Genomic DNA, 27,001 nt, shown 5'->3' with positions numbered 1-27,001 from the left:
TTTAATTGAACAACAGTTCTTCTTCTGCAAACTAAAACTATTTTGAAACATGCATTATACAAGTAATGTTACTACAGTCCAAACTGTCTTAAGCAGTCACCCTAGGGAAGCAGCCAATTTGGATGCTTAAGGCAGCTGACCTCTGATCGGAGGGTCAGTAACAGAGGCGCGATTTTGGAGATTTTGAATAAATAGTGTGGTTTTCCTTACTTGTACAGAAGTAGACATTGGACAGTCAATATCATGTTACAACTCATACATGTACAAGTGGTGATCACCATCATCATCATCATTATCATCATCATCATCAGCAGCAGCAGCAGATTATGTGGCGATCAGAAAAAAAATACATAAAAACAGTTTCATCAATTTACTCTACATGTATGTCAATAAAGATCCATATCATAAAACATGTACATTATTCAAATTTAAACTCTCTTTTGCCTTTTAACACTGAATAATGAACACAACTGATTTCTGTCTTTATGCTTAGCTCACATTTTATTTCTTAAAGAAGTCACTTATCTTTGTTTGTCTGTCATCTCTACTTTCAGCCGCGTAAATAAATCCTCTAAGTCCATAACCTTATCTAACATAGCAGGCTGATTTTTACACAATGCATATTGTCTGATCTTTTCAAGATATTGAGCAACATCAGTTGCACTGACACTCGACTCGGCTGGAACATCCTCTTGTTCGTTGTCACTTTCACATTCATCAGCTCTACAATCACTCAAATCCCTGAGAATCTCAGTAGCAGGCCTGTCCCAATCTTGTAAGTTATTAGCACACGTTGAGAGCTGATTGTCAATGTCAAGAAGCTCTTTAAACTCTGACCCAAAGAGTTCTGATGAGAGTTTCAGTACTGCAAGCGGGTAGTCATCTTCAATATCAAACTCAGTGTCCCATTCACTGCCACTAACTACACCAATATCACTAACGCTTGCCTCAGTAAAGCCACAATTGGCGATGCACTTCTGTATGGTATCTGTATTCACCTCCTGCCATGCAGCGTTGATCCAATAGATGGCCTACAGTATCGTGATATCTCTAAAAATCTCTGGCCCAAGTTTTGTTGGTTGCTTTTCCACTTCCAGAAGAACATGTTGGAGTTGGCGTTGTCGGTACTTAGGCTTGACGGCTTGGATGATGCCAGCATCCATGGGCTGTAGTGCTGAGGTGGTGTTGGCAGGGAAGAATTGCAGCTTCAAATTCTGAAAGAATAAAAAACTTGTGATTTTTTTTTTTGGCCTTTAACAGAAATAACAATGTTACATTTTTAATTGAGGCTCATGAACAGACTCCATCAAACACTGTGCATTTTTCACTGCTTGTTTGGTTTTCGGTGCTTTCAAAGAATCCTCTTCATTCAGGATTTATTAAGCATCACATGTTTTGTTAATCATCCCTTTCATATGTGGCCGGTGATAAATTGTTAAGCATTAACCCTAGACCTCAGTGGGTCTTTATTAAAACACCTAAAGACAGCAGATTTACGTAGAGAGTTAAATGTTTTCAAATCAATTTCAAATTAAATTGAGTGACATTTTACCTCCAATGTGACCTTAGGATGGACAGGAGCATTGTCCAACAGTAGTAAAATCTTGCGATTCTGAGCACGCATTTTTCTGTCCAGTTCTTTCAACCAGTCTTCCATTAGCGGAGTCAACATCCATGCTTTGCTGCTGGCTTCATATAGCACCGGTAAGGAATATGTGGACATCCGGCCAAAGCATCGGGGTTTTCTAGACTTCCCATCGACAAGCGGTCTCAGTTTCTCTCCTGAAAACGGAAAACAAGACAACTGTTACTCACATGTAATGTTCCATAACTGCAGTCCCTAATGTTTAAAAAAAAAGAAGTATTAAATGACGTTATGCGACATAAAATTGTAAAACAATAGCTGAACAATGTTCTGTAGATAATTTGTGATGTTTTTTGCACGTTTTCAATCTGATCGTATCATCAGTTTAAATAAGTGTAACTATCAGTTTATTTAAAATACCAGTTAGGCATACAATACTTTCGCTTTGTAAGTCTTGTAAATTTTGTAATAATTCATTCTTACTATAGCTACATGTTTATATAACTCTTTTTGAATTTCGGAAAAAGACACAGAATTGGAAGATATTTATATGACATTATCAATATATATGTTTCGTTTCCGTTGGATACAGAGAAATACCGACAGAGTATAGGTCATATGATATATGACGCCTTTTCCAGCTTTTCGTGTTGGAGGAAGACCCCAGGTGCCCTCTAACATTATTCCATGTGTGGGCGGCAGCATAACCTGCCTTTCGTGAGTCAGCTGGATGACTTCCTCACATGAAGAATTCAACACCCAAATCGAGGTTTCGAACCCATAACTGTTAGGGACAGGTGATTTTAAGTCAGCGGACAACACCGCCATAGAGCCGCCCCGTTCCCCCATGCAATTATAGAATTAAAATTCATGATATAACATTGACTGTCAAGAATGTGATCTCAATTTAAAGACAGAAAATCAAGATATTTGCTAACTTCATAAATATAATAAAGGAAATAAAGTCAATTTGAAACATATCGAAATATAGAAAATATAGAAAAGTATACTAACTACATTGTTGAATGTATGAGGAGTTGTATCAAGCTATATGTTGATTATGCATTGCGGCGAAAACGAACAGAGGCCGATCAAATTACCTAGCTTTCAGAGTGCGGTTAGGTGTGCTATAAACCGGTTTAAGCTTTCCATTGGTGTTTATATTTTGCCACTGACCGTTCGAAAGCTTTCCTCGGCGTTGTTCCTGTATTTGTTCATTTAGTCCTCGTCTGTTTGCTTTGTCTGTGTGTGTGTTTGGGCTGGTCGTGTGCACGTCCGCGTGCTGTGTGTTTCGGTTTAGGAAAGGTTGAGTTTGGAACGGGGCTGTACCTGTTCGAAACTTGTTTCCATAATTATCTTATTTGTACAGTGTTCCCAATGTGTTGCAGACTTACCTTTATACTCGTTTTAGCCTTGTGCGTCACTAGATGAGTTTCTTATATCTAAATGACGTATAAAATAGTTGTAAGAAATTTTGTATTAAAAGTCGATGTTCGGGCTGATGTTCGGGCCGCTGTTCGGCAGAAGGAAGGGATTAGTAGCCGAAGTTTTGCTGCCGAAGTTCGAAAAGAAGCCAAGGTTCAATTTCGTAGTTCAGCGCTATGGAACAATATTGAAGCTTTGGAACAAGTTGACCTGTTTTCAGTTCGTTTTGAGTTTTGAATATACACTGGCAAACAGCAAATTACCCAAGTAAAACTTGACGCAGAATGAAACAGAAATTGGTCATTGTCGTTGACGGGCAATAAAATATTCGGATTTAGGCTGATTTTTACAAAAGAAAACATTTCTAGATAAAATATTTCGAAACTTTCTTCATTTGCTTATTTCTGATAGCTTGTATTTTTAAATATGGTTTCTTATACATATATTAACAATATAGATATAAGCTGTCGCTATAACATGCATACATCTTGCAATCCTATCTCAGTTGAAAAACTTGATAATCAGTAGGTTTATGTCTAATTTAAAGAAACAAGTCATTTTCAATTAGCTGACTATTGTTCTTGAAACACCGATAAATGATTGTAGTGTCTAACTAGTAGAACAGTTTTTTGGACTTAAAAGCAAAATGCATGCCACTTTTGTTCCTTTTGTTCTGTAAACCATTCCGCCACACAACGTCTGAAGAAGGTAGAAAAGCTATTTCCACAGGAAATTTCCGTGTTATTACTGAAAGAAATTCAACATAACTCCGAATCATTTTCCTTCATTTGACTGGGAGGTTTTTTTATATATTATAAATACTGTCAACCATTTAACTTTGTAGCAGTGCCATGCGATATACGGGTCATAGTTCAAGATATCATTAAAGTTGTTGTTTTGCTTCTCAGTGGAAACACTGAAAAGAAAGTCCCTTGTATTTCGAGAGGATTTATCTGGTGAACATGGTAACTGTTTGTTCGAGGAACAGGAATGGACTAGAATGTGACATATTTATTTTTTCTTTGAGCTAAGTTCACGTTGCTTCCATTTTACAGGACTTACAGACGGCAGCGAATCGTGCATTCTTTTTGTTGAATTTCGATAACATTTTTGAGCACTTTTTAATGACTTCTGTCGTAAATCTGAAAAAAAAATGTTTAAGTGCGACTGTTAAACTTTCTGTTACAGATCTTTTGACAATATATTCAAAAGGTCTTAAAATTTCATCGTGTATATACTTGGCAACATGTTTGCTTTATTAAGTTTCATTCTCCAGTTCAGTTGGAGAGACTAACCCGTATAACTCAAGAACGCACAGAAATGTACCCCAGATCTATTAGTCCACCATCTCTCGCGCTATGGAACGAACTTTAGAATAATATTCGCGATTCACAAACTCTGTCATCATTTAAACAAATCTAAAAAAACACTGTTTAAACCACCCGAGCTACCAGATTTTTTCTTACACGGCGATAGATTTTTTACAATTCATCATGTAAGAATTAGAAATATGTGTAGCAATTTGAATAATTCAGTAGTGCAGTTAACTTGAATGACACAGAAAATCAAACCATATTTAATGAAGTACAAACATATATAAAGAATACAGGTCGATTTGAACCAGTCTAATATTTGTTTGTTTCCTATGTCCCATGTTAAGCTCTCCTACTAAAAAGAAAACGCATTTGCATGAGGTCGAGTGGTTGAGGTCAGTCGGTCGAACTTTGGTTTAGAACAGCGCAGCACAAAACAATATTTTCCGCTTTCATCCATAACTCAAACAACTGTTTCCCCTTTTGCTCTTTTATCACATGTTTGACGTCGTGGGAGTGAAATAAAGCCATTACATAAAAATTATATTAAAGAAAGTAGATTTTTTTTATGTTTCAGCAGAAAAAGCTAACACGTGATAAAACGAATATCACATTTGTGACTTTCCACATGGAATTTATTAAAACCGATGAATAAAATTGATAAAATGCTCGGCAGAGCCTCGCATTTTATTATTTTATTCAACTCGTTTAATAAATTCAATATGAAAAGACACTCATGTAATATCCCCTATTTATCTATCTTTCACTTGAAGGTGGATTAATCTACATGATGTTGAGGAAGCGGGGAGGACTGTCTATCGTGTTGACCTATCTTAAAGTCCAACCCATTTGCAGTTTTTCATGTCAATATATGATTACTTATTTTGAATGCTATGTATAAATGTTGAAATGAAAATATGCAATAAAATATGATAAAACTATTAAGTTTTGAATCATCTGTTTGCGGCGTCATAGGAATTAAGTGGTACATTTGTGTATTTTTGACGACCTTCGGCTGCTCATCGTAAAATAACCCTGAATATGAAAAAAACAGACATAATACTTCTTATAGTTCGTAAACTCACATGACTTTGAAAACTGGTAAAGAAATAAAGTAGGTAAAAACGAGACAAATCTTCAAAAAATGTGAAGTGTTGAAAAATTACTCCGCGCCAGAGCATCTCCTAGAAGTGCTCCGGTCCATAGCGCTTTTGTTTTTAGCAAGTCATGGCGAGAAGCACTGATGTTATCCTGGAAAAAGTCGCTCATTTGTCTAAAATTGGGTGGACTGCTTAGAAAGAAGCAAATTGTAGCCTGATGATAATTTGCAAATCATTTAGACCATTCTTAAGTAAAGCAAGAAACACCCTTAAATTTATAAAAAGAAATGTTCTGAGCAATGATCAAAATCTTAAAGAAACAGCCTACAAAACTTATGTCAGGCCTTAATTAGAGTATTGTAGTACAATTTTGCATCCATGGCAGAAAACCTTAACATATGAAATTGAACGGGTGCAAAGGGCTGAAGCTAGATATGTTTTAATTAAACGATTATTCCCAATTTAGCAGTGTCACATCTATGCTAGAAGCTCTCAAATGGCAAACACTAGAACAAAGAAGAACAAAAGCTTCATTAATCATGATGTATAAAATCAGTAATAACCTAGTATTTGTAGACCATAACTCAGGCAAGAAATCACAACTACCTTATTCCTTTTTCGCGAACACAATACCATATGAACTCTTTCTTTCCCAGGACTGTTCGTCACTGGAACAATTTGCCTTACAACATCAAGGCCAGTGAAAACCTAGCAAGCTTCACTGTCATCCACTAATTAAATCCATCATGTCGTTTTTATTTTTACCATTGTATGTAGCAGTCTTACATTTTATGTTTTCATCATGTACCACTGGCTATTTTGATAGATTGTCCCCGACCTCCCAGTTATAATCAGTAAACAATTGTTGGGAGTAACCCCGTAGAAGAAGTAGAAGAAGAAATGCTCCGTGTCTTAACACAACATTTTGTGACGTCGTTGCACTTTTTGCAAAAAGTACCACATTAATCTGGCTTCTTACCAGCATCGAGTATTTGATTTTTAATTCCATCGAGTATTAGCAAAGTAACTTCCAAAAATCTTACCTGAAGCGAGCCGTTTTGTTAACAGTTGGAGCCCCGTACCTTACCTTCTGGTTATGTGTTAAGTTTAGTCCAACTAATTGTACTCGAGAGTTGAATATCGTTATATTATTTTGACTTGTCGATATCCGCCTACCTCTAGGTAGACAACGTAAAATATCAAAATTTAAAATCGGTCTGCCCGAGGTCTCATTATTTAGACTACTAAGACTAGTGTTAAGTTCTAAACAAAGCGTTGTGGTACGGTGTAAAATATGTTTTAGCCTATATCTAACAACAACAACTTGTAAAACAACTTGTACTTCCGGAACACGGTGGACTCGAAAACCATTTCCGGTTAATAGAGAAAATAGTTCCATTAAACGTTTTAATTATCTCCTATTTTATGCATTTTTATGAAAGCATATTGTTCTTCTTTAAACAGAAAATTAATTTACATACAATTAGAAAGATATTACACAGACTGCTACCAGAAGTGTAAACTTGAAGCGGCGCACTAATAGACCTACTTGACGTGGCTCGCGAAGTGTCGGCAAAAATATCAGGAGTTGGCAAATTTCTTTCAGTTTTCAATAAATTGACACGAAGATGGTAAGATAATTTAATGCCCTGCTAAGGGTTTTCGTTAAGGTAATCATCTCAAGTCAAATACATGTATAATTAAAGCATACTTCCAGTTATTCTTGCACATATATTCTAATTATTGTTGAAATTTTGTGGGTGGGGTATGTAAACAGACAGAATTTAGCAAGATTTGACCATTTCATTGAGAGATAGAGATCTTCTGACAAGCTTAATTGTGGTTGCTGTATGTAATATTTGTTTTCTTGATGAATCGAGGATTGTGTTTTATGAACGTGTAATGATGAACGCAACAGAGGCTGTTATAGTCGGTTAAAAAGCGCCTGTCGCTTATGTTGTATTGTTTCTCCGTCTTGCTGACTTAAAATAAAATTTATCTTATCTATCTTCCTCTTAGAAGTCTTAGACAGGCACTATTTCACATCGCATGTAACTGACATACTACTGTTTGCAGTTCAAATTGCCCCTTCAACATTTTTCAAATTGATAGAGTTGCACGTTTACGTCACAAAAACTGTGAAGCTGAAGCTATTTTTGGAGTAACCCTGACAGGTTAACCCCGCCTCCCAGCAATAAATTATTCATTCACCTTGTCGTGAAACTTTTTTTCCTTATCTTGACGTCACACAAAGCATGCGCTCTGACTCTACCTTTGAAGTATCGCCGTACTTGCATACATTGTATTTCGAGTGCAATAAGGTGATAATAGATATGTTTTAAAAGTAGAATATAGAATATTTCAACTACGTTCAAATGAAAACAGCGTTTTTTTGTTTGTTATGACAATTATTATCGACGAAATTTCCAACCACGCAAGGTATACAAGGTTTTACAGGAAAGGTATCATTGAACCTTCAAGCTATGTAACACTTGTAGATCAAATTGTCATATCCATATAATATTATTTGATATCCAAACTTTTGCAGCGTCTTCCATAGCTTAACTATCGCAAATCTAACTCCATTATAGATCTAGATTTATTTTTTTTGATGGGGTTTACGTGAATGCGAATTTATCTACTATTTGTTTGAAGTCGTTAAAACACTATTTCAGTTATTTACACACGGGCAGTTGATAAGCCTTTATTGTCCTCGTACATGGAAAGAACACAAGGTTGGCAAAAAGCCGGTTAATATGAGTATTGACCGGGCCAGCGGTCAATACTGGTTAAAACCGGTCAATACTGGTCAATACTGGTCGATTCAATACTATGGTCACTCTTGGGTGGTCAATACTGGTTTATTCAACACTTTATCATAATGCACATTCACAGATTGGCACAGGCTGTGATAGTAATATAAAAATAATAAAGCAATTTGAATAATATAAAATTTTGTTCATTAAAAAGTATAGTGGTCAATACTGGTCAATTCAGTTTTGGTCTGTGGCAATGTGTCCTGGTCAGGCTCAGTTTTGGACAATATACTTAGACTGGTCAGTGGTCAATACTAGTTTATTCAATGCTTTTATCTTCTTACAGAAGCCTTTATTTTAAATTAATTAAAGATTTTATTAATATAAATTACACTCATTGAAACGGACAGTACTGGTCAATTCAAATTTTGGTTCTACACAATATCCCTGATTAATACATATAGTGGTCAATATTGGTCAGTTGAATACTTTGATTGCATGACTTATTTTACCATGTTCAAGCATCTCAATAATACAGTGGGATTACTGATCTTGACAGCTAATTAGTGTCTAGATAGACAGGTCTGCAACATCTATTGTATATTGTAAGACATGGTGTCAATTAGGCAAAGTGACAATTGCTATCAAAACACAATTAAACCACTTCCATGAAAGGGTCCAGGTGTTTTGCAGCAGTTTTTCATTAAATTATTTATACCAGTATAAAAAAAATCATTAGATTTTTCTCTTGTGAATCAAACACTTACTGCTACAGTTTATGAAATACTTTCTACAAATGAAGTTCAGCAAAACTATATATCTTTGTAATCTAATCTAACAGAAAATGTTTAATAACCAGTATCAATCAGTATTGACCAATCAACCACTTCTGACCAATTTGGGAGTAATGATTTGGTTGCTTTAACTAAATACTAATGCCTGCATTTACCATAATCAAGCCCCAGATGTTCTTAAACAGTCATTATTTAATTGTTCATAAACTTTGCAAAATATCTCAACAGTCAGTATTGACTAATTGACCAGTATTGACCAATCGACCAGTATTGACCGGTATTGACCACTTCAGGGAGTATTGACCGGGGCGGTTTTAACCGGTTAAAACTGCTGGTTAAAACCGGGGGCGGTTTTAACCACCCAACATTGAAAGAACAAGTTATAAACTCACATAAGTCAAAATAATTCGATGTTAAGTTTGTTTTATATTTGTGACAGTCTCTCTAAAAGGACCAAAATAATTGAGGATAAATAACAGCACACCGTCATGTAAAGAGGAATTGAGATCTCCCTTTTGATGAGTCTAAATAATGAGACCTCGGGAAAACTGATTTTACATTTTGACATTTTACACTGTCTACCTAAAGGGGATATCGACCGGTCAAAAAATAAACGATATTCAACTCTTTGAGTACAATTATTTGGACTACCTTTTGATACATATAAGTTTTATTTGAATTTATCTCATATTCGCAACAAAATCGACGTTTAAACCCAAATCTGGCGATGACCATTTCTTTCGAGTGGAGAAAATAACTGTTTCCAAGGATCGCGTCAGATTAGTTAGACTAAGACTCACATATTCCATAAGAAATTGCCGACTTTTTTCAACTAAAGAGGCATGGTCTGTTCCGGGATTCAAACTTATGCCCTTCAATCAATGATGAGCGAATCCAACAACTCGAGTCAGGCACTTTTTTTAATTATAATGAAAACTAAACACTAGGTACATTATTTAAAAGAAAATTTCTGCAGCAAAAGGTACTGAAATTTAGACAGAAAAAGGCCTGTAATGTATAAGAGGGTGTTTTTTTTCATATCCACACTACCTAAATGTAGTGTGCATTGTGGCAAGATTCATTTAAATTCTAAATGAAGATTAGATCTGGTACATCTGTTACAATCCGTTTAAACACCCGTTCCAACAGTATTTATGAGTATTTAAGTCATCATTTCTCAATGATGCAACCAATGTAAACAAGTTCATACAGTATTTTTACTCGTATCGGATAGGCGGAGTTACCTGTATAGACGAGATCCAAAAATAGCTTCAGTATCGCTGCTTTTGTGACGTAAAGGTACAAGTCTATCGATTTAAGAAAAGGCGAAAGGGCAGTTTGATCTGCAGACAGTAGTATAACATGAGCTTCAAAGCTCTTGTGCAACAAACTAAGTATTTTTCAATACAATTATTGTATTAGCGAGCTCGAAGAAAAGGGCCCGCTTGAGAATCAATCTTTACAGTAACGCAACTGTACAAAGTAACTTTCACTGGTGGTGGATTTAAAAAAATTGTGCTGAAAAAATGACTCGAAAGAAACATTAAATTTTGGGCAAAATTGATAATTGTTGTAATATTGGAAAAACTTACTGCTGGCTTAAATTATTCAACATTTTTATGATCTAAGATTAGTTAAATCAGTACTGTGAAAGTGTGAATAAATGTGCATTTAGCTCACCAATTCGGTCAGTTATAAATATCAGTGCCTACCAGTATTTGTGACTTTTTTCTAATGTACTTTCAGGTGCTGCTTGCGGCAGCTGTTTGTAACAAAGGCGGGAAAGGTATGTAACCAGATGCAAACAGTTGTTCTTGACTAGCAATAAGGGTTATTTATTATTTAATATATTTGGGCATAATAAAGATTTTTGTTTTGCAAGTTTAACAGAACTACTTGTACTTCTTCAAGTAGATGATACCTTTGCAGAAAAATAATTCTTGAAAAAATTGCCCATATTTCAAAAAAACTCATTTATAAGCAGTTAAGCATTGTATCTACAAAGAATTTGATTGAATTGATTTTAGAAATAAAAAGTATAAGAATTCAGTTTTGAGATTTGATTTTGTGTTTTGAGTTTTGGTTTTATTTTTCAGCCATAATTTCCCGTCAGTTTGTTGAAATGAACAGATCAAGAATTGAAGGTCTGTTGGCTGCTTTTCCCAAGCTGATGAACACTGGTAAACAGCACACATTTGTGGAAACAGAGAGTGTTCGCTATGTTTACCAGCCTCTAGAAAAACTATACATGCTTCTCATAACCACAAAAGCCAGCAATATCCTGGAAGATCTGGAAACACTGAGACTGTTTGCTAGAGTGGTATGCACAATTTTGTTTTTTGACCTAGAATCATGAAACATAGGATTGTTATTCAGCATGTGAAGGAGTTTACTAATGGTTTTATTTGGGATTAGCTCAGCAAGACAGAGTAATGGCTCATGACTTGTCAAAAATTTGCATTAAGGACTTACAAGTTTGTGTTACATACATAGTGAAGTATTTGACCTGGAGTAATGACATTTAATAGGAATGTTTTTCAGCGTGTGAAGTTGTGCACTTGGGGGTTTTATTTGGATTAAATGATAATAGAGTAAAGAGAAATCTGCAATACCCTTTTGAATAATTCAATTTTAAAATACAGTCAGATAAAAGTCATGGGGGTAAATACGCTTTAAACACAGAAGGTAGAATACACTTTGACCAAAAATCTTACCTGAAGCTCTGCATTCACCCCATTTTCCAGAATTTTGCTCTTCAATGGATATACTTTTAGCTTTCAGATTGATCATTTTGAATTTGTCTACATTTTAATAGTAACTTTGACAAAATGAGTATGAAGTAATTTCTTATCTGCCTCTGGTTCATATGGGGGAAGCTGTCAGTTACTTGCCAAAATGCCAGTCAGTACTGATACAGTATCCACTTAATTTGGCAGCTGTTGTGTAACTGACATGTGGTTAAAACATTGTTTTAAATCCAGATAAAAGGATTGAAGCAAACTAATCGGAAAGCAATTTATTTGCAGATACCAGAATATTGCAGAAACTTGGAGGAATCAGACATAGTGGATCAGGCTTTCCAGTTAATATTTGCCTTTGATGAAATAGTGGCATTAGGGTACAGAGAAAATGTGAACTTGGCACAGATCAGAACATTCACTGAAATGGACTCACATGAGGAGAAGGTGTTCCTTGCTGTCAGACAGGTAATTTTGAGACATTTCAGGGTGGTTCTATTTTGGGGAAGCCTCGGTGACCAAATGATACTATCACTGCTTTAAAATCAGTTTCCCCTTACCTACCCTGCTAGGGATGTGGATTTTTTTATGTGATGAAACAGTCAAGGTAAATATCTGTAGTTTGACACTGTTGTCAGTCCATGCCTAAATAATGCTAAAATTAGCAAGTTTCCATGGGATTGAATTTGTGTTGGTGTGACTTCAGACTGAACAAACAAATTTTATGTTGGGCTTTCAGATGTGTTTTGTTAAAAAGAAAATATCAGATTCAGATTTCTTTAACGAGTGTGCAGTTCACATAACTAATCAGGATAAATTATACGCTTAAAGTTAACCGGTATTAAAATGTTTGCTGTTGAAACATGAGGGAGTTATAATTTTATTTTTACAAACTGACTGTATTCACGAATATGAATACTTCCAAAAGTGCTGTTGTTGATATTAATAGTCGGAACAATATAGTTCCTAAGTTGGCCATACGTCATGAAAAGTCTCCTCGCTAACTAATTCCAGCTTTAGTGATGGCGAAATTTTAGTCTTGAGGAAAGGCAACATTTTAGCCTTGGGGAAAATATTTCAATATTTTATGGTAACATTCAAAATAACTGAGTCTGAAATATCTGCGAAGTACATACACTGGTTTACAATCAACTAGTTATGCAAAAAGGAAATAACTTTCATTAACAAAGAGGTTCTGGGTTTTTATTATTGCAACAGCTGCTTCTCAGCTTGCCAGTTCATTTGGATTTGCTCGCACAGAAAGCAAGGTAAAAAAGCCTCGATGGGATTCGAAGGCTTTGGTCTTTTTCATTGCTTTTTATATAAGAATCCTTTCATAATACCAGCCCGTCAAGTATGACTAGAATTGATATTTAGGTCAGTTAATTCTGCAGTGCTGTCTACAGTGTACATTCACAATGAATAAAGTTCCAAAAGCTTTCTTATAACAGTTAGATTATATATTTATGTCTCCCACCACACAGTGGTGTGGGAGACATATTGATTTACTCCTGTGTGTGTCTGTCTGTCACAAATCTTGTCAGCGCTCTAAGTCGAACATTTCTCATCCGATCTTCACCAAACTTGAATAAAATGTGTTTGACCATAAGTCCTCGGCCAAGTTCGATAACTAGCCAAATCGGCACAGGCACTTCGGAATTATGGCCCTTGAATTACTGAAAATTGGCCTTTTTACTCTTGTCCGCGCTCTAAGTCGAACATTTCTCATCCGATCTTCACCAAACTTGAACAAAATGTATTTGACCATAAGTTCTCAGCCAAGTTCGATAACTAGCCAAATCCACCCAGGCACTTTTGAATGATGGCCCTTGAATTACCGAAAATCAGCTTTTTTTACTCTTGTCCGTGCTCTATAAGTCGAACAGTTCTCATCAGATCTTTACCAAACTTGAACCAAATGTTTTTGCTCATAATTCCTAGTCCAAGTGCAGTAACTAGCCAAATTGCCCCAGTCACTTTAGAATAATGGCCCTTGAATTACCCAAAATCAGCCTTTTTACTCTTCAAAGGTTCTATTTGTAGTGAGTAAACAGTATATAAAGACTGACTTACTATTTAGATGATTAGGCAGTTGTGGGAGACATGCGCTTTTCTCAAAAGCAGCTCTAGTTCATACATATATATCAAATTAGTACTGTCAGCCAAGTCTGTAAGAATGTATGGATAGCTTGCATGTACCATACTAAGTCGTTTCTTCAGATTAAATGTTTATGTAAGCTTCTTAAATTATAGACACAAGAAAAAGAAGCGAAGGACCAGATGAAAAAACGGGCAAGGGAATTACAAAGACAGAGACAAGAAGCGGAGAAAAGTGGGCGGGCCCCGTCTGGGTTTGGTGGTGGTGGGTTTGGCAGCTCCTCGTTTAATAGAGGTGATACAACAACTGTCATTGATACCACTCCTGTAGAACCTACAAAATCATCATACCAAGCACCAAGGTATAATTTCATAAAACCAACATCATATGTTAACCTCACCAAGGCAATGTGCAGAGCACACAACCCAGGTCACTAGATCCAAGGAAAGGTCACATTTGGCAGTGAAAAGTCAAATAGCTCAACTTCCTGTCTGCTGCATATCTTCTTAACCACCAGTCAGGGGTGTAACTGTTTTAAGTTATGTAACCTATTTCAGTTACTTTTTCAAGCATTTTATAACCTGTATTAGTTATAAAATGCTTGTTAACTCAGGTAAGTTATTCAAAAAAAGTCTTTTTGCAGTTCTCACAAAGTGACCTTTAAAATGAAATTAGTAGCAAACTGTGGTTAATCAAATTCTCTTTTAGTCTGAGCATGACCTGAAAAGCATAATGGGATATTAAAGAGTTTTATAGCTTTAAAACGTTTGCGTAAAACTTTATCAGCCTTGCGTAAAAAATTTTACTGCATAGCTGGAAAGATGAAAGGTCAAGGATTCAAGAAATAATTGCATTAGTCTCATTCATAATGAGGAATTGGCACAGGAGGGCTTTGTAATATTTTATGATAACTGAAACAAGTTATGAAAGTTTAAGCAATAACTCAGATGGGTTATTAGGGGGCCTCCGTGGCCGAGTGGTTAGAGTCGTTGACTTCAAACCATTTGCCCCTCATCGATGTGGGTTCGAAACCTCATTTGGGGCATAGAATTCTTCACGTTAGGAAGCCATCCAGCTGGCTTACGGAAGGTCGGTGGTTCTACCCAGGTGCCCGCTCGTGATGAAATAGTGCACGGAGGGGCACCTGGGGTCTTCCTCCACCATTAAAGCTGGAAAGTCGCCATATGACCTAAGATTGTTTCAGTGCGACGTTAAACCTAACAAAATAAATAAATAAATCAGATGGGTTATAAACTGCGATAACATGAAACAGTTACAACCCTGACTGACCACTGGGAAGATTTTCTTAAAACTAGCATCATTTGTTAACCTAGTCAAGATGACATGCAGGGTGCACAACCAAGGTAACTAAATCCAAGTTCAAGGTCACATTACAGGTCAAATAGTTCTAACTTTCTGCCCCTGCCTTATCTTCCTAACCTGTGGAAAGATTTTCATAGAACTAGTATCAGCTGTTAGCCGCATCAAGACAACATGCGAAGTACACAACCCAGGTCACTAGATCAAAGTACCGGGTCACACTTCTAGATCAAATTACAAATATTCGTGTCTGCTCCGTATCTTCTAAACCACAAGCATGAATTTCCTAAAGTTATAGTAGTCGCAACTTGACCGCGATGGTTGACCTTAGGCTGATTATTCATATCGATTATTTCATTATAGAAATCAAGGATGCTTAGGTTAGCCGTGTATATTCAGGGCTAGCGCTGGGTTGAAAAAAGTTTGAGCCAAATTTTTACGCCGCGGATCGCATGCCCATCCGCGTGTCCATGATAGGGTTTTGGTGGGGTTCACAGGGGGCTTTGCCCCCTGAAGCTTTCAGGCTTTAAGGTATTTCAAATGCTTAGATTGCAGCAGAAAACACATTTATTCATAAATATTAAATCATACTAAATGCTTCATAACTGAATGGTCTGTCCTTGTGTAATAATAAGCAAAACAGGGCATCAAGGATAAATTTATTTTTAACCATAATTTATATCATTTATCAATAAATTAGCAATATAGGCTTGCACGTCCATTCGTGTGTCCATGACAGGGCTTCACAGGGCATCAAGGATAAATTTCTTTTTAACCATAATTTATATCATTTCTCAATAAATTAGCAATATAGGCTTGCACGTCCATTCGTGTGTCCATGACAGGGCTTCACAGGGCATCAAGGATAAATTTATTTTTAACCATAATTTATATCATTTCTCAATAAATTAATAATATATTATATACATGTAACTGCTGGGACAACTCTTAAGCAATGTTTTTATTTATTAGTTTTGAAATAAATCACACAAACTTACAAGTAATCCACAAGCAACCAAGGAAAGTCTATTTTTCCATTTTATAGCTGGATTTAGGGTTTAATTTCACTTTTCACAGATTTTGCTTTCCATGCAGGAGGTAAACTACCTGATTCAGAACTACATTTTTCAGCTACAATGACAAGCAAGAAATTAATTTAAAAACATTTTATTATATACTTATTGGCATCAATAATGAATTACTCATTTGAAATAATTTTATTTAATTAAACTTTTTTGAACAATAAAGTTCAAACACACATACCTTTCAACATTCTTTAATCTTGTCTTTTGATGAGTTTATAAAAGATGGCTCAATATTTTATTCAATCAAGGAACTTTAGTCATGGCATGTGCCACAAACAACACCTTTGATCCATGTATATTCATTAATCAGTACCAATTTAGCTAAACAAACTGTGAGAGTTGCTTTTAATTACCCCAATGGCATAGGTTTATTGTCACTTAATGGTGTTAATGGAACGTGGATGGTGCCTCTTGTATATTGCATGTTTTGACACAGTCTGTCTTGGCACTCTTTGGTCCAAAATAACATGACTGGTTTTAATTCTTAAAGAAGGGTTTTTTTAGAGTTTGAGCCATTTCTGAATTTTCTTGAGCCAAAATTAGCATTTTAAGCATTTTGCTCAAAATGCCCATTCCAGCGCTAGCCCTGAATTCAATAATAGGTTGTGCCTGATTATTAGGGGTGGGCAATATACCGCGGTAGACCGGTTATTGCGATATTTTTACCGACGATACGATATTGCGATATGATTTTCGAATACCGGTTATTTTATAACATTAAGTAACACTAACGTAAACCAAGAAGATTCACAAAAAAATCCTTTTCTTGCCAGCACGATTCAACTTTGTTTTCATTTTTCTCCTTTCATTTCCGGTGCAGGTAGCAGACTGGTTTACAGCTATTTTACGGACCCAATTCCACATAATAAAATCAATAAGAAAATTTAGATAAATATAATTTCATATTTGTCAGCGACTCATTAGTAATTTTTCTATCAACTAGAATTTATTATTCATACAACAGCTATACCACTTTCCTCGTTTATAATCAGTGAATTGAGCAACTGTGTTATATGATTGTATCCGTAAACCGAATGTAGTGCCGCACAATAAACTAAATAATATTTTGACGCAGTCTACTTTCGCTTTTGAATATCCGGTAATCGGCGCCAGCAACATGTCGGACTCAAGTAACCTCAACAGTTAATAGTATTTGTGTATGACAAATTGACAATACTCCCCATAATCTAGTCAAAACTTTTGTTTACTGGTATTTTTATTTATTCAGAAGGTCGAGCAAACACTCGTGTTGTTGATACTAGTCATTTTACTCATTTTTGATTGAATAAATTTGAAAAAAAAAAAACAGTATGATTCGCCATGTTTTGTTAAATAACTGGTACAATATATCGCAGTATATTGCAATATCCACATACAATATTGCAATATATCGCAATACCAATTTTCGTGGCAATACCCACCCCTACTGATTATGTATAGACTGGCTCCCGTCCCTATGTTTGTTCTTATTTACATATATCAGTTTTCTTCATTAAGAGGGAAGTAACTCCAGAAGGTTGTTTCTATATTGAGATTTTTTACTGCCCCTGGCTCCGAACATAGGGACTGGTGAAAGTTTGCTACCAGTGTCTCACAAATTTGTGGGACAAATTCCCATTAATTTCTTTCAGTGCTATTACTGTGACATGTTACCTAAGGGTTTCATGTGCTAACCATCATTTAATGAGCCGCACCTAATTTACCGATTTATGGCCTGCCCTAAGCTTGTATTGGCTTATCAGACAACGGGAATGTGCTTTTACATATTTATCAGAGGATTTATGATCTTTAGATCAAGAATTAAATAATTTTAAACTTCACTTTTAATGATGAAATGGATGAAGCTATAATTGAAAGTTTTAAAATATGAATAAATAAGACCAAACCAAGAGCATGTTGTAAAAGAATATTTAAAAGGAAATTATGTTTTATTCTGCTGACCAACTGGCAACTTTTAACTTTTGAAATTGCCCCATTTGCATTTGATTTTTAGCTCATCTGATTTTTTTTAAAAAAAATGATGAGTTATTGTCATCACTTGAGCGGTTGTCGGCGTCGGTGTCGACGTTGACTGGTTAAGTTTTATGTTTAGGTCAGCTTTTCTCCTAAACTATCAAAGCTATTGCTTTGAAACTTGGAATACTTGTTCACCATCATAAGCTGACCCTGTATAGCAAGAAACATAACTCCATCTTGCTTTTTGCAAGATTTATGGCCCCTTTTGTACTTAGAAAATATCAGATTTCTTGGTTAAGTTTTATGTTTAGGTCAACTTTTCTCCTAAACTATCAAAGCTTTTGCTTTGAAACTTGGAATACTTGTTCACCATCATAAGCAGACCCTGTACATCAAGAAACATAACTCCATCTTGCTTTTTGCAAGAATTATTGCCCCTTTTGGACTTAGAAAATCAGTTTTCTTGGTTAAGTTTTATGTTTAGGTCAGCTTTTATCCTAAACTATCAAAGCTATTCATTTAAAACTTGCAACACTTGTTCACCATCATAAGCTGACCCTGTACAGCAAGAAACATAACTCCATCCTGCTTTTTGCAAGATTTATGGCCCCTTTTGGACTTAGAAAATATCAGATTTCTTGGTTAAGTTTTATGTTTAGGTCAACTTTTTCTCTTAAACTATCAAAGCTATTGCTTTAAAACTTGCAACTCTTGTTCACCATCATAAGCTGACCCTGTACAGCAAGCAACATAAGTCCATCCTGCTTTTTGCAATAATTATTGCCCCTTTTGGACTTAGAAAAATCATTTTCTTGGTTGAATATTATGTTTAAGTCAACTTTTCTCATAAACTATCAAAGCTACTGCTTTAAAACTTGCAACAGTTTTTCACCATCATAAGTGGACACTGTACATCAAGAAACATAACTCTATCCTGCTTTTTGCAAGAGTGATGGCCCTTTTTAGACTTAGAAAATCATGGGTAGGACAATATTTCTATTATACAAAAAAAATCAGATGAGCGTCAGCACCCGCAAGGCGGTGCTCTTGTTTTCCATTATGACAGCACACAATGTACCATTATTGTTGAGTCACTTCATGTACCTGAAGCAACGTACATCCCTTACCAAAATTGTGTACATTGTCAGTTTAAATCCAGTTTTTTGTCAGTGTTTTACCATTGTATTCCCAGTGTATTTTCAACGAATTTCCAGCTTGTTATTCTGTTATCACCAGTTATCACAGTGTGTATTGAGTTTATTATCAGTGTAGTACCAGACCTGGTAACAGCATACAATAATCTGGCATTAAGCTGACAAGTAACTAAAAACACACTATATGCAAAACACTATCAAATCATGCATGAATGAAATATTTTTAATTTCAGTACACTTTATTAACGCAGTTTAAGACACATATGCCAATACAGGGCTTAAGCTAGGCTAAGATTTTAGGGAGAAGTCACTTCTCCCTCAGCTAAAATTAGGGAGAAGTGGAGAGATTTTAGGGAGAAGTGGCGAGATTTTAGGGAAAATGGGAAAGATTTAAGAACCATGACATGCAAGTTGAAAAAGGAACTAATTATGCTTAATATAAGTTACTATTTTTATTATTTCCTGTCTTTGTTTATTAATTTAAAGTAAATAACAAATTCACTGAAAATGTCAGTGATTTTGTTTTCTTATCATTTTTAAACCTTGTGAATCTAATGTGCTTAAACTGCAAATTCAAGTTTTTTTTCACCCTTGCAATGCTTGCCCAAACCAAGAAAACCCTTTAAATATGAAAAGAATTTTAAAAAAAAAGTAAATTCCATATCAGCAAAAAATAAATCAAGCCCCCTAAGTCAGTGACTTTAAATAACAAGTGTACAGTATGAATTAAATACATGTCAATAGCAGTGACATCACTATGACATCACAAAGAATACACGTCTTCTTTGATCTGCTGGTGTCTCTTTGATATGCTGGTGTCGGCACACATTAAAAGAAACAGTTGTCAAACTGGTTTAACCCAGTTTCTGATGGCAGGTGTCAAAAATTTGCGTAAATTTCAGTTAGGTTATTTTATTCACAGAAAGTGTCAGTGATAATATTATGTTTCTAAAGTTTGGGTTTTGAAAAATACGAGTAAAATTAAGTGGATTTGAGGAAATTACTCGAGCTGGTCACGGTAAGATACTTTCTAAAGGTCAAAAAAGAATGTGTAAGCTTATGTAATATAAATCCCTACTGCTTTGTTTATCAACAGTCAGTTTACAAAACAAGTGTCACCTTTGCACTTCTCCGTAATCTGAAGTAGGCGGAGCTTAAATTATGCTTTCGTGTATTCCAGTCAAGTGTCAACAGGCCGATAGCGGATAACTGGAGGTGTGTCAATAAAAAAATCGGGCGACTTGAATTTCGCTTTGATGTTAGATTAGAGCGAAGTGGGGAGCTACAAAGCGACTATTTCGCTCAAGTCGCTCCCTAGCTCGAGCCCTGCAATAGACAGACTGCAAAACTGGCATTTAACTGAAAAAAGTATGGTAATACACTGACAACAGAGAACAGCTGATAATAAACGACCAATACACTAGGAGTAGGAGAGATTTTGGACAAACCAATATAATGTCATTGTATTTCCAGAGTGATGTCAGATATCTGGCAGTAGCTGAACAATTCTGGTAATAGTCTAAATGGCATAGGGTAATACACTGACAATACAATGGTAGTAACCAAGATATTGTCAGTTTGTTACCCTGTTTTTGTCAGTTTTATACCAGAAACTAGATACCAGTTTTTGTCAGGTAAATCTGACATCAATCTTGAAATACACTGACTTGACACTGGTTCGTCTGAATTCCCTCCTATTGCTAGTGTATTGGTCATTTGTTATCAGCTGTTCTATGTTGCCAGTGTATTGCCATTAGCTCATTAATAACCCAAAAATCGCTCAATTATGTACCAGTACAAGTCTGTTTTTTTCTTGACCATGAAACAAGCACTGTCTTTCTCTTCTGTTTTCTTTCATTTCTCTACATAAAATACACTTGAACTTTTTTGATGTAAGGGTTAATTTTACCACAACAGCAAACACTTTCTGTAGTTAGAGTTTTCATATTTAACATTTAATAAAACTTAAAAATTTATAATAAAAAAGATCCTGAGTTAATGTTACCTCCAAATAATTATCTACATACAATATTTCACACTTACATTAACTAGTAAACTGTTGAATCGTGAATGGGCTCAGTATCATACTCTTCTAGAAAATAACAACATCTGATCTCAAATGACCCTTATCAAATTGGTAAGGAGAACTTTTCATTACATTTGATAGTTAATTGCCTCAGAATTGATAGGGTTCTCATTAGTTAACAGTTTACAGGGTTATTCTAGGGTTATATTGGCCAACTTTCACCAGGCTTTATGGTTCAGCCATCAGATAAAATTGTGCTGTTTTACAGGCGTAAAATTTTCTTATAAGATGTTTCCAGTATTTATATAAAAATAACCATGCAGCCAGAGAGCCAGGCTACATTATGTATTATAATGCAAAGGTCAACCATCGGGGTCAAGTTGCGTCCACTATAGCATCAGTTGTTAATGTCATCCAATTGACAGTCAGGTTATTGTTAGGTCCAAGAGAATGAATAACTTAAATGTGTCCGCTTCGTATCTTCTTGACCACTTGAAAATTTTCCATAAAACTAGAATCAGTTGGTAACCTCATCAAGATGACGTTCAGGCTTTACAGTGTACAACCCAGGTGACTAGGTCCAAGGTCAAGGTCATGCTTGAAAGTCAAAGGTCATGATCACAACATTTAATTTCCCTGTATCAGAGCGGTGTCTGGCGGGGGTATTAATTAGGTTTGTTTTACACACAATGATTGAACTTTTTTTAATAAAAGACCTATTTCATTGCAGTCGACCATCAGGTAAAGGGAAGGCAATGGACTTGAGAAGCAAAAAGAAAGATGTTGATTCATTTGTAGGACAGCTCATGTCAGAAGGAGAAAGTAAGTTCTTATTTTGCTCACTTTTGTTGATTGAGTTTGTAATACTTGAGAGGATATCAATGAGTTTTGTTGGCTAAAACTATTGCCTGAGGTCTGATGAATTAGAGGTTAATTTGATAAGTTGTTTTGTTTAGCCCAGCAAATTTGTGTTAACTATTGACCAGTCAACAGCACAAACTATAGATCAGCAATTTGTATAAGGAGTCATGTTACAATTTTTATATTTTGATTGTTGAAGGCTATTTGTCTCCTACTGCTGTTCTTTTTGTATTAATTCAATGAAGTGTTGTAAAACAAAGAAAGTTAAGTCAAGATACATGGATGGGGGTTGAGTTCTTGGTAACAAGATACTTGATGAAAATTTTAACCTTTACCCTCCTATATTTCTAAAATGGACTGGTCCATCTTTCAATTTGGACAGTACCACTTGTTTATCAAATGGGTGTTCACTGAAAATTTACTGACTGAATAGCGAACAGTGCAGACCATGATCAGACTGCACGGATGTGCAGGCTTGATCTTGGTCTGCACTGGTAGCAAAGGCAGAATCACATGCCGCCAACAGGCTAAAGGTTAAACATATTTGGAATGCATTCTTGTTGTTATTTACAGAGGTAACCAGTGTATCATCTAGTACAAATAAAGCTTTAGCAAAAGTTGCAACTCCTGCAATCAACCAGGAAGGGTAAGTGTACAACAGAAAGTTCTTGACCTCGACAAATAAATAGTGAAGAAAAGTAACTTTATTCAGGTGCATGTAGAATACACTTGACATATGAGTAAGGCTTGAAGCATTTCTTATTTGGAGTGTGTCAAACTTAAATTCAGATGTGTTGGTAGTTGGATTTATCTTCTTGAATTATCAGTGTAACTGATTAAGCGAAATCTGAAGATTTTTTTGTTTTATTTCATGGGTGAGCTATAAGTATAGGGGATTGGTCTAGCGTCTGTCAACCTTTTTACTAAAACATCTTCTCCTTTGAAACTACTGGTCAGAACTACACCAGACTTCATCTGTAGCATCCTGACGGGGTCCTCTCTCAAATTTGTTCTACTTGGGGCAATTGGCCCCTTTGAGGGGAGGCTATAGATAAAAAAGAAATACCATTAAACAGTTTTGATGAACCATGCTTATCAGATCTGTCAAATTTGTTCATATGTGGGCACTTGACATGTTCTATATGTTTGTACAGAACACAGATGTTAGTATCTTACCATTCATGATTCAGTGTGTCATACACATATTTAACATGTGTTCAAGGGTCAGGTGAACGACTCGAGGCAACTGTGGCACTCTTGTTAAATAAAAATTTAAAGTGCCCACCACCTAACTGAAATACTGTTGAAAAGTGACATAAAACATGAGAGGTAAAAGAAATCACCCTTTTATTGCTGTCTGCATTATTTTATCTTAATTGCGGAGTTTCAGCAAATCTAAATGCTTGCAGACCATGATTTCTATATTTTGAAGTTGTTTCAAGTTTACACTCTAGAGCTTGTTTAGGAGATACAGAAAAATTTGCAATTTGATTTTTTTGTCTTGTCAGTATTCATATACGGATAGAGGAAGATATCTCAGTAACAGCAGGTAGAGATGGAGGCTTACAGAGTTTGGAGTTACATGGCATTGTGAAACTGAAAATAAATGATGAGAAGATGGCTAGAGCTTTAATAACTGTTGTAAATGAGGACAAAAAAGGAATTCAAATGCAGGTAAAGTGTGATTTTGTCTCTTATTTGTGAATAAAGTGGAATAAAGTGAAATGTTCTTTCAGTGTGACAAAGTTATTCATGTAAAATCCACTTCTAACTTGTTGAAGTTGAAGTTGTTGATCAAATCAACGTGATATCATTAGGTTTAAGGCTGATTTATAACTTCCACAGAAAGTTAAATTAATATAAACACAGACAAAACTAACAATAAATTCAGGCCTAGTTATGCCAGTGCATTGGTACAATGTTCTGCTTAAATTTTGGTAAAGGCCTCATTTTGCCAAAATTGTGAGAGCATCGGGGCCTGGACATTCTGTGAAAAGTAAATGTACATGTAAAAATTGTGAAATTGTGAGTACAAGTAGCGTTATAAAACATAAGACTTTTGTCATTGACTTGTGGTCTTAAATTTCTTAATATCTTGGAGGATCATTAGCATCTGCCGTGTATTATCTATGATAGTCTTGCAATATTTATTAAAGAAGCATTATGTGTAGGAAAAAATACTCTTGAAAATCTACTTGTCTTCTGATCGAATACAATTATTCTGTTTTGTTCTCTGTCTTTTGTCTATATGTTCACTTTCTTGTGTATGATTGTCTTTGCCATAAGTTTTTATATTTGTAAATGGTCAAAGGCAAATGTTTTGCTGATTGCCAATAAACTGAAACAGTATCAACTGGTATTTTGGATAGCATATAATGTTTATGTCTCCTCCTTTTCTGTTGATAATACTGAAATGAAGTAATGAAATAAATATTGTTGTAAACACTTGATGTCTAAAACTTTTTTTGTGTAGTTTATTCCGTTTCCCAACATTATGTCAATTTGAAAGCTTAAACAACCAAAAGTACAATTATTTATCAGTATCGCCTGTATATCTATTCTGTTTTGCTTTGGTACTTAACTGGTACTCCACGGCAAAATCATGTCATTTGATTAAAAAGTATTCAAGAATTTGTTGTAAGCCCTTTAGTTTGTTATTTTATCATGATATTTAGAATAAATTTTTATATTGTTCTCTTTTTTACAGACACATCCAAACATAGACAAGAAATTGTTTGCGTCTCAATCAGTGCTAGGACTGAAGAATCAGGATAAACCATTCCCTGTTGGACAAGATATAGGAGTGCTCAAGTGGAGATTTAGTACACAAGATGAATCATACATGCCATTGTCAAGTAAGCCAACAGTACTACAGTATGATTGCCTTCACCCTGTGCAGCCTAACTGGTTTTACCCAGATGATAGCTCATGTCAGAGGAACGTAATAGGCTCTCCCTCCACCAGTATATTTGAAAAGTCATCAATAATCTATTGCATCAATGTGACTTACCGGTAATACTATTGCATCAGTGTGACTTCAAACCTACAAAAATTACTGTATTCCACAGAGGGTTATTTATCAGCAATATCACCTGATCTTACATGTAATGAATTTTTGTTTACTTTTGTATACATACTTTATACATTACTTATTGGTAAAAGTATTACCATTTCAATGCCAGTATACATACCTCCTTGCGGATATTATTTAACCAACAATGTCAGTTTCTGAGATTTTTTTTGCTGAATATGGAATATTCACATTTATCATTCTACGAAGTTTGTGTTGAGCTGATTAAAAGGTTGTTACAATTACAATCTGTTCTATTTTCAGTAAATTGCTGGCCCAATGAGAGTGGCAATGGATGTGACGTGAACATAGAATATGAACTTGAACAACCAAATCTTGAACTAAATGATGTCCTTATTTCTATACCTATACCGTAAGTATCTCGAGCTCAAAAATGTTTTTTTTTCTGGATTATTATGTTTTGCATCCTTTAGCTCTTTCTTGTCTGTCGTTTGTCTGTAAAATTTATACATAATGTCTCAGCTTTACCTTTTAAACAAGACAAAAAATTTCAATGAAGTTTGACTCTAGTGTAAGTCAAGTCTGTACCTCCAAGGTCAAGGTCACATACAAGGCCCCAATCCTTTATCATAGAAGATGGAGGAAAGGGTGGGGGGGCACTCATTACTAACAAGTGACAACTCTTTTGTTAGGGTTATAATCTTCTCCAACCATATTGTTGTACATTCGAAAGGGGCGTATTATGTTATGACGCCGGTGTGCGTCTGTTAACAATTTTGTGTCCGCTCTGTAACTCTTGAACCCCTTGAAGGAGTTCAAAGAAACTTGACACAAATGTTAACCACATTGAGATGATGTGCAGAGTGCAAGTTTTGGATGGGTCCCTTCAAGGTCAAGGTCACACTAAGGGGTCAAAGGTCATATGACTGTTTCGTGTTCGCTCTGTAACTCTTGAACTGCTTGAAGGATTTTAAAGACACTTGGCACAAATATTCACCACATCGAGACGATGTGCAGAGCGCATGTTTCAGTTGGCTCGTGTCAAGGTCACACTTAGGAGTCAAAGGTCATACCTTCAGGCATATATTGCGGTGCTCTTGTTTAAAACATGCAACAAAACAAACACAGTTGCCCAAAATTTATGAAAATGGAACATACTCAAAAAAGAGCTATTTCTTCTATTAAGCATAATTATTTACATAGTTCTCAGGACTGTAGAGATTTGAGAGGTTTCATGTGGGGAACTGAAATGATTTAAATTATAAATGATATTTATGATACACACAGATCTGGAGTCGGTGCCCCGGTTGTAGGGGATTGTGATGGAGAGTATAACTATGACAGTCGGAAGAACGTATTACTGTGGAATTTAACCGTCATAGATTCATCAAACAAAACAGGCAGCATGGAGTTCAGTGTAGGAGGGCATCCAGATGATTTCTTCCCAGTCAATGTTTCATTCGTTTCAAAGAAATCATACTGTGATATTCAGGTAGGAATATGAAACTGTTATAAACTTATTAACCTAGATTTCCATGTATAATGTGCAGTTTTTTTAAGCCTCAGACCAACCCCGAATCATGTTTGTATATTATACACAGGTTACATGTTTGTTTACGAATATTTGCCATTCCTGTAAAGGGAAACTACTGCTAAACTGTATAATGCTATCTTTAACTGCCCTCTATGAGGAAATGGTTAAGAAAATTGACTTTGAAACACTTGTCCCTAAGACCTAACCAGAGTCAGTTCAAGAGTA

General features: G+C 35.5%; 2 protein-coding genes across 3 annotated transcripts in view; one reads left to right on the top strand and one right to left on the bottom strand.

Annotated features, from left to right (window-relative positions):
* Positions 1–355: 355 nt before the first annotated feature.
* On the bottom strand, positions 356–3,329 carry LOC128546335 (tigger transposable element-derived protein 4-like). The gene is made up of 2 exons (XM_053516746.1): positions 1,553–3,329; positions 356–1,214 (listed from the first exon to the last, which is right to left on the bottom strand). The coding sequence occupies exons 1-2, from the start codon at positions 1,721–1,723 to the stop codon at positions 1,032–1,034; spliced, it is 354 nt and encodes a 117-aa protein (XP_053372721.1). The 5' UTR covers positions 1,724–3,329; the 3' UTR covers positions 356–1,031.
* Positions 3,330–6,901: 3,572 nt separating this feature from the next.
* The window catches only part of LOC123561546 (coatomer subunit delta-like), a 54,826-nt gene continuing 34,726 nt past the window's right edge, over positions 6,902–27,001 (top strand). The window contains exons 1-11 of one of the 2 annotated variants that reach the window (XM_053553096.1): positions 6,907–7,054; positions 10,720–10,759; positions 11,070–11,293; positions 12,000–12,179; positions 13,965–14,170; positions 22,081–22,172; positions 22,785–22,857; positions 23,720–23,885; positions 24,919–25,066; positions 25,546–25,654; positions 26,530–26,734. In XM_053553096.1, coding sequence (XP_053409071.1) covers positions 7,052–7,054; positions 10,720–10,759; positions 11,070–11,293; positions 12,000–12,179; positions 13,965–14,170; positions 22,081–22,172; positions 22,785–22,857; positions 23,720–23,885; positions 24,919–25,066; positions 25,546–25,654; positions 26,530–26,734 — 1,446 coding nt within the window. In that variant the 5' untranslated portion in view covers positions 6,907–7,051. Of the gene's footprint in view, positions 7,055–10,719; positions 10,760–11,069; positions 11,294–11,999; positions 12,180–13,964; positions 14,171–22,080; positions 22,173–22,784; positions 22,858–23,719; positions 23,886–24,918; positions 25,067–25,545; positions 25,655–26,529; positions 26,735–27,001 lie in introns of both variants that reach the window. The other variant, XM_053553097.1, reaches the window with a different exon arrangement.

The sequence above is a fragment of the Mercenaria mercenaria genome, chromosome 10, assembly GCF_021730395.1.
Source record: "Mercenaria mercenaria strain notata chromosome 10, MADL_Memer_1, whole genome shotgun sequence".
NCBI lineage: Eukaryota > Metazoa > Mollusca > Bivalvia > Venerida > Veneridae > Mercenaria > Mercenaria mercenaria.
Note: the sequence above shows the minus strand (reverse complement) of the source record. Positions and strands in the feature narration are given on the sequence as shown.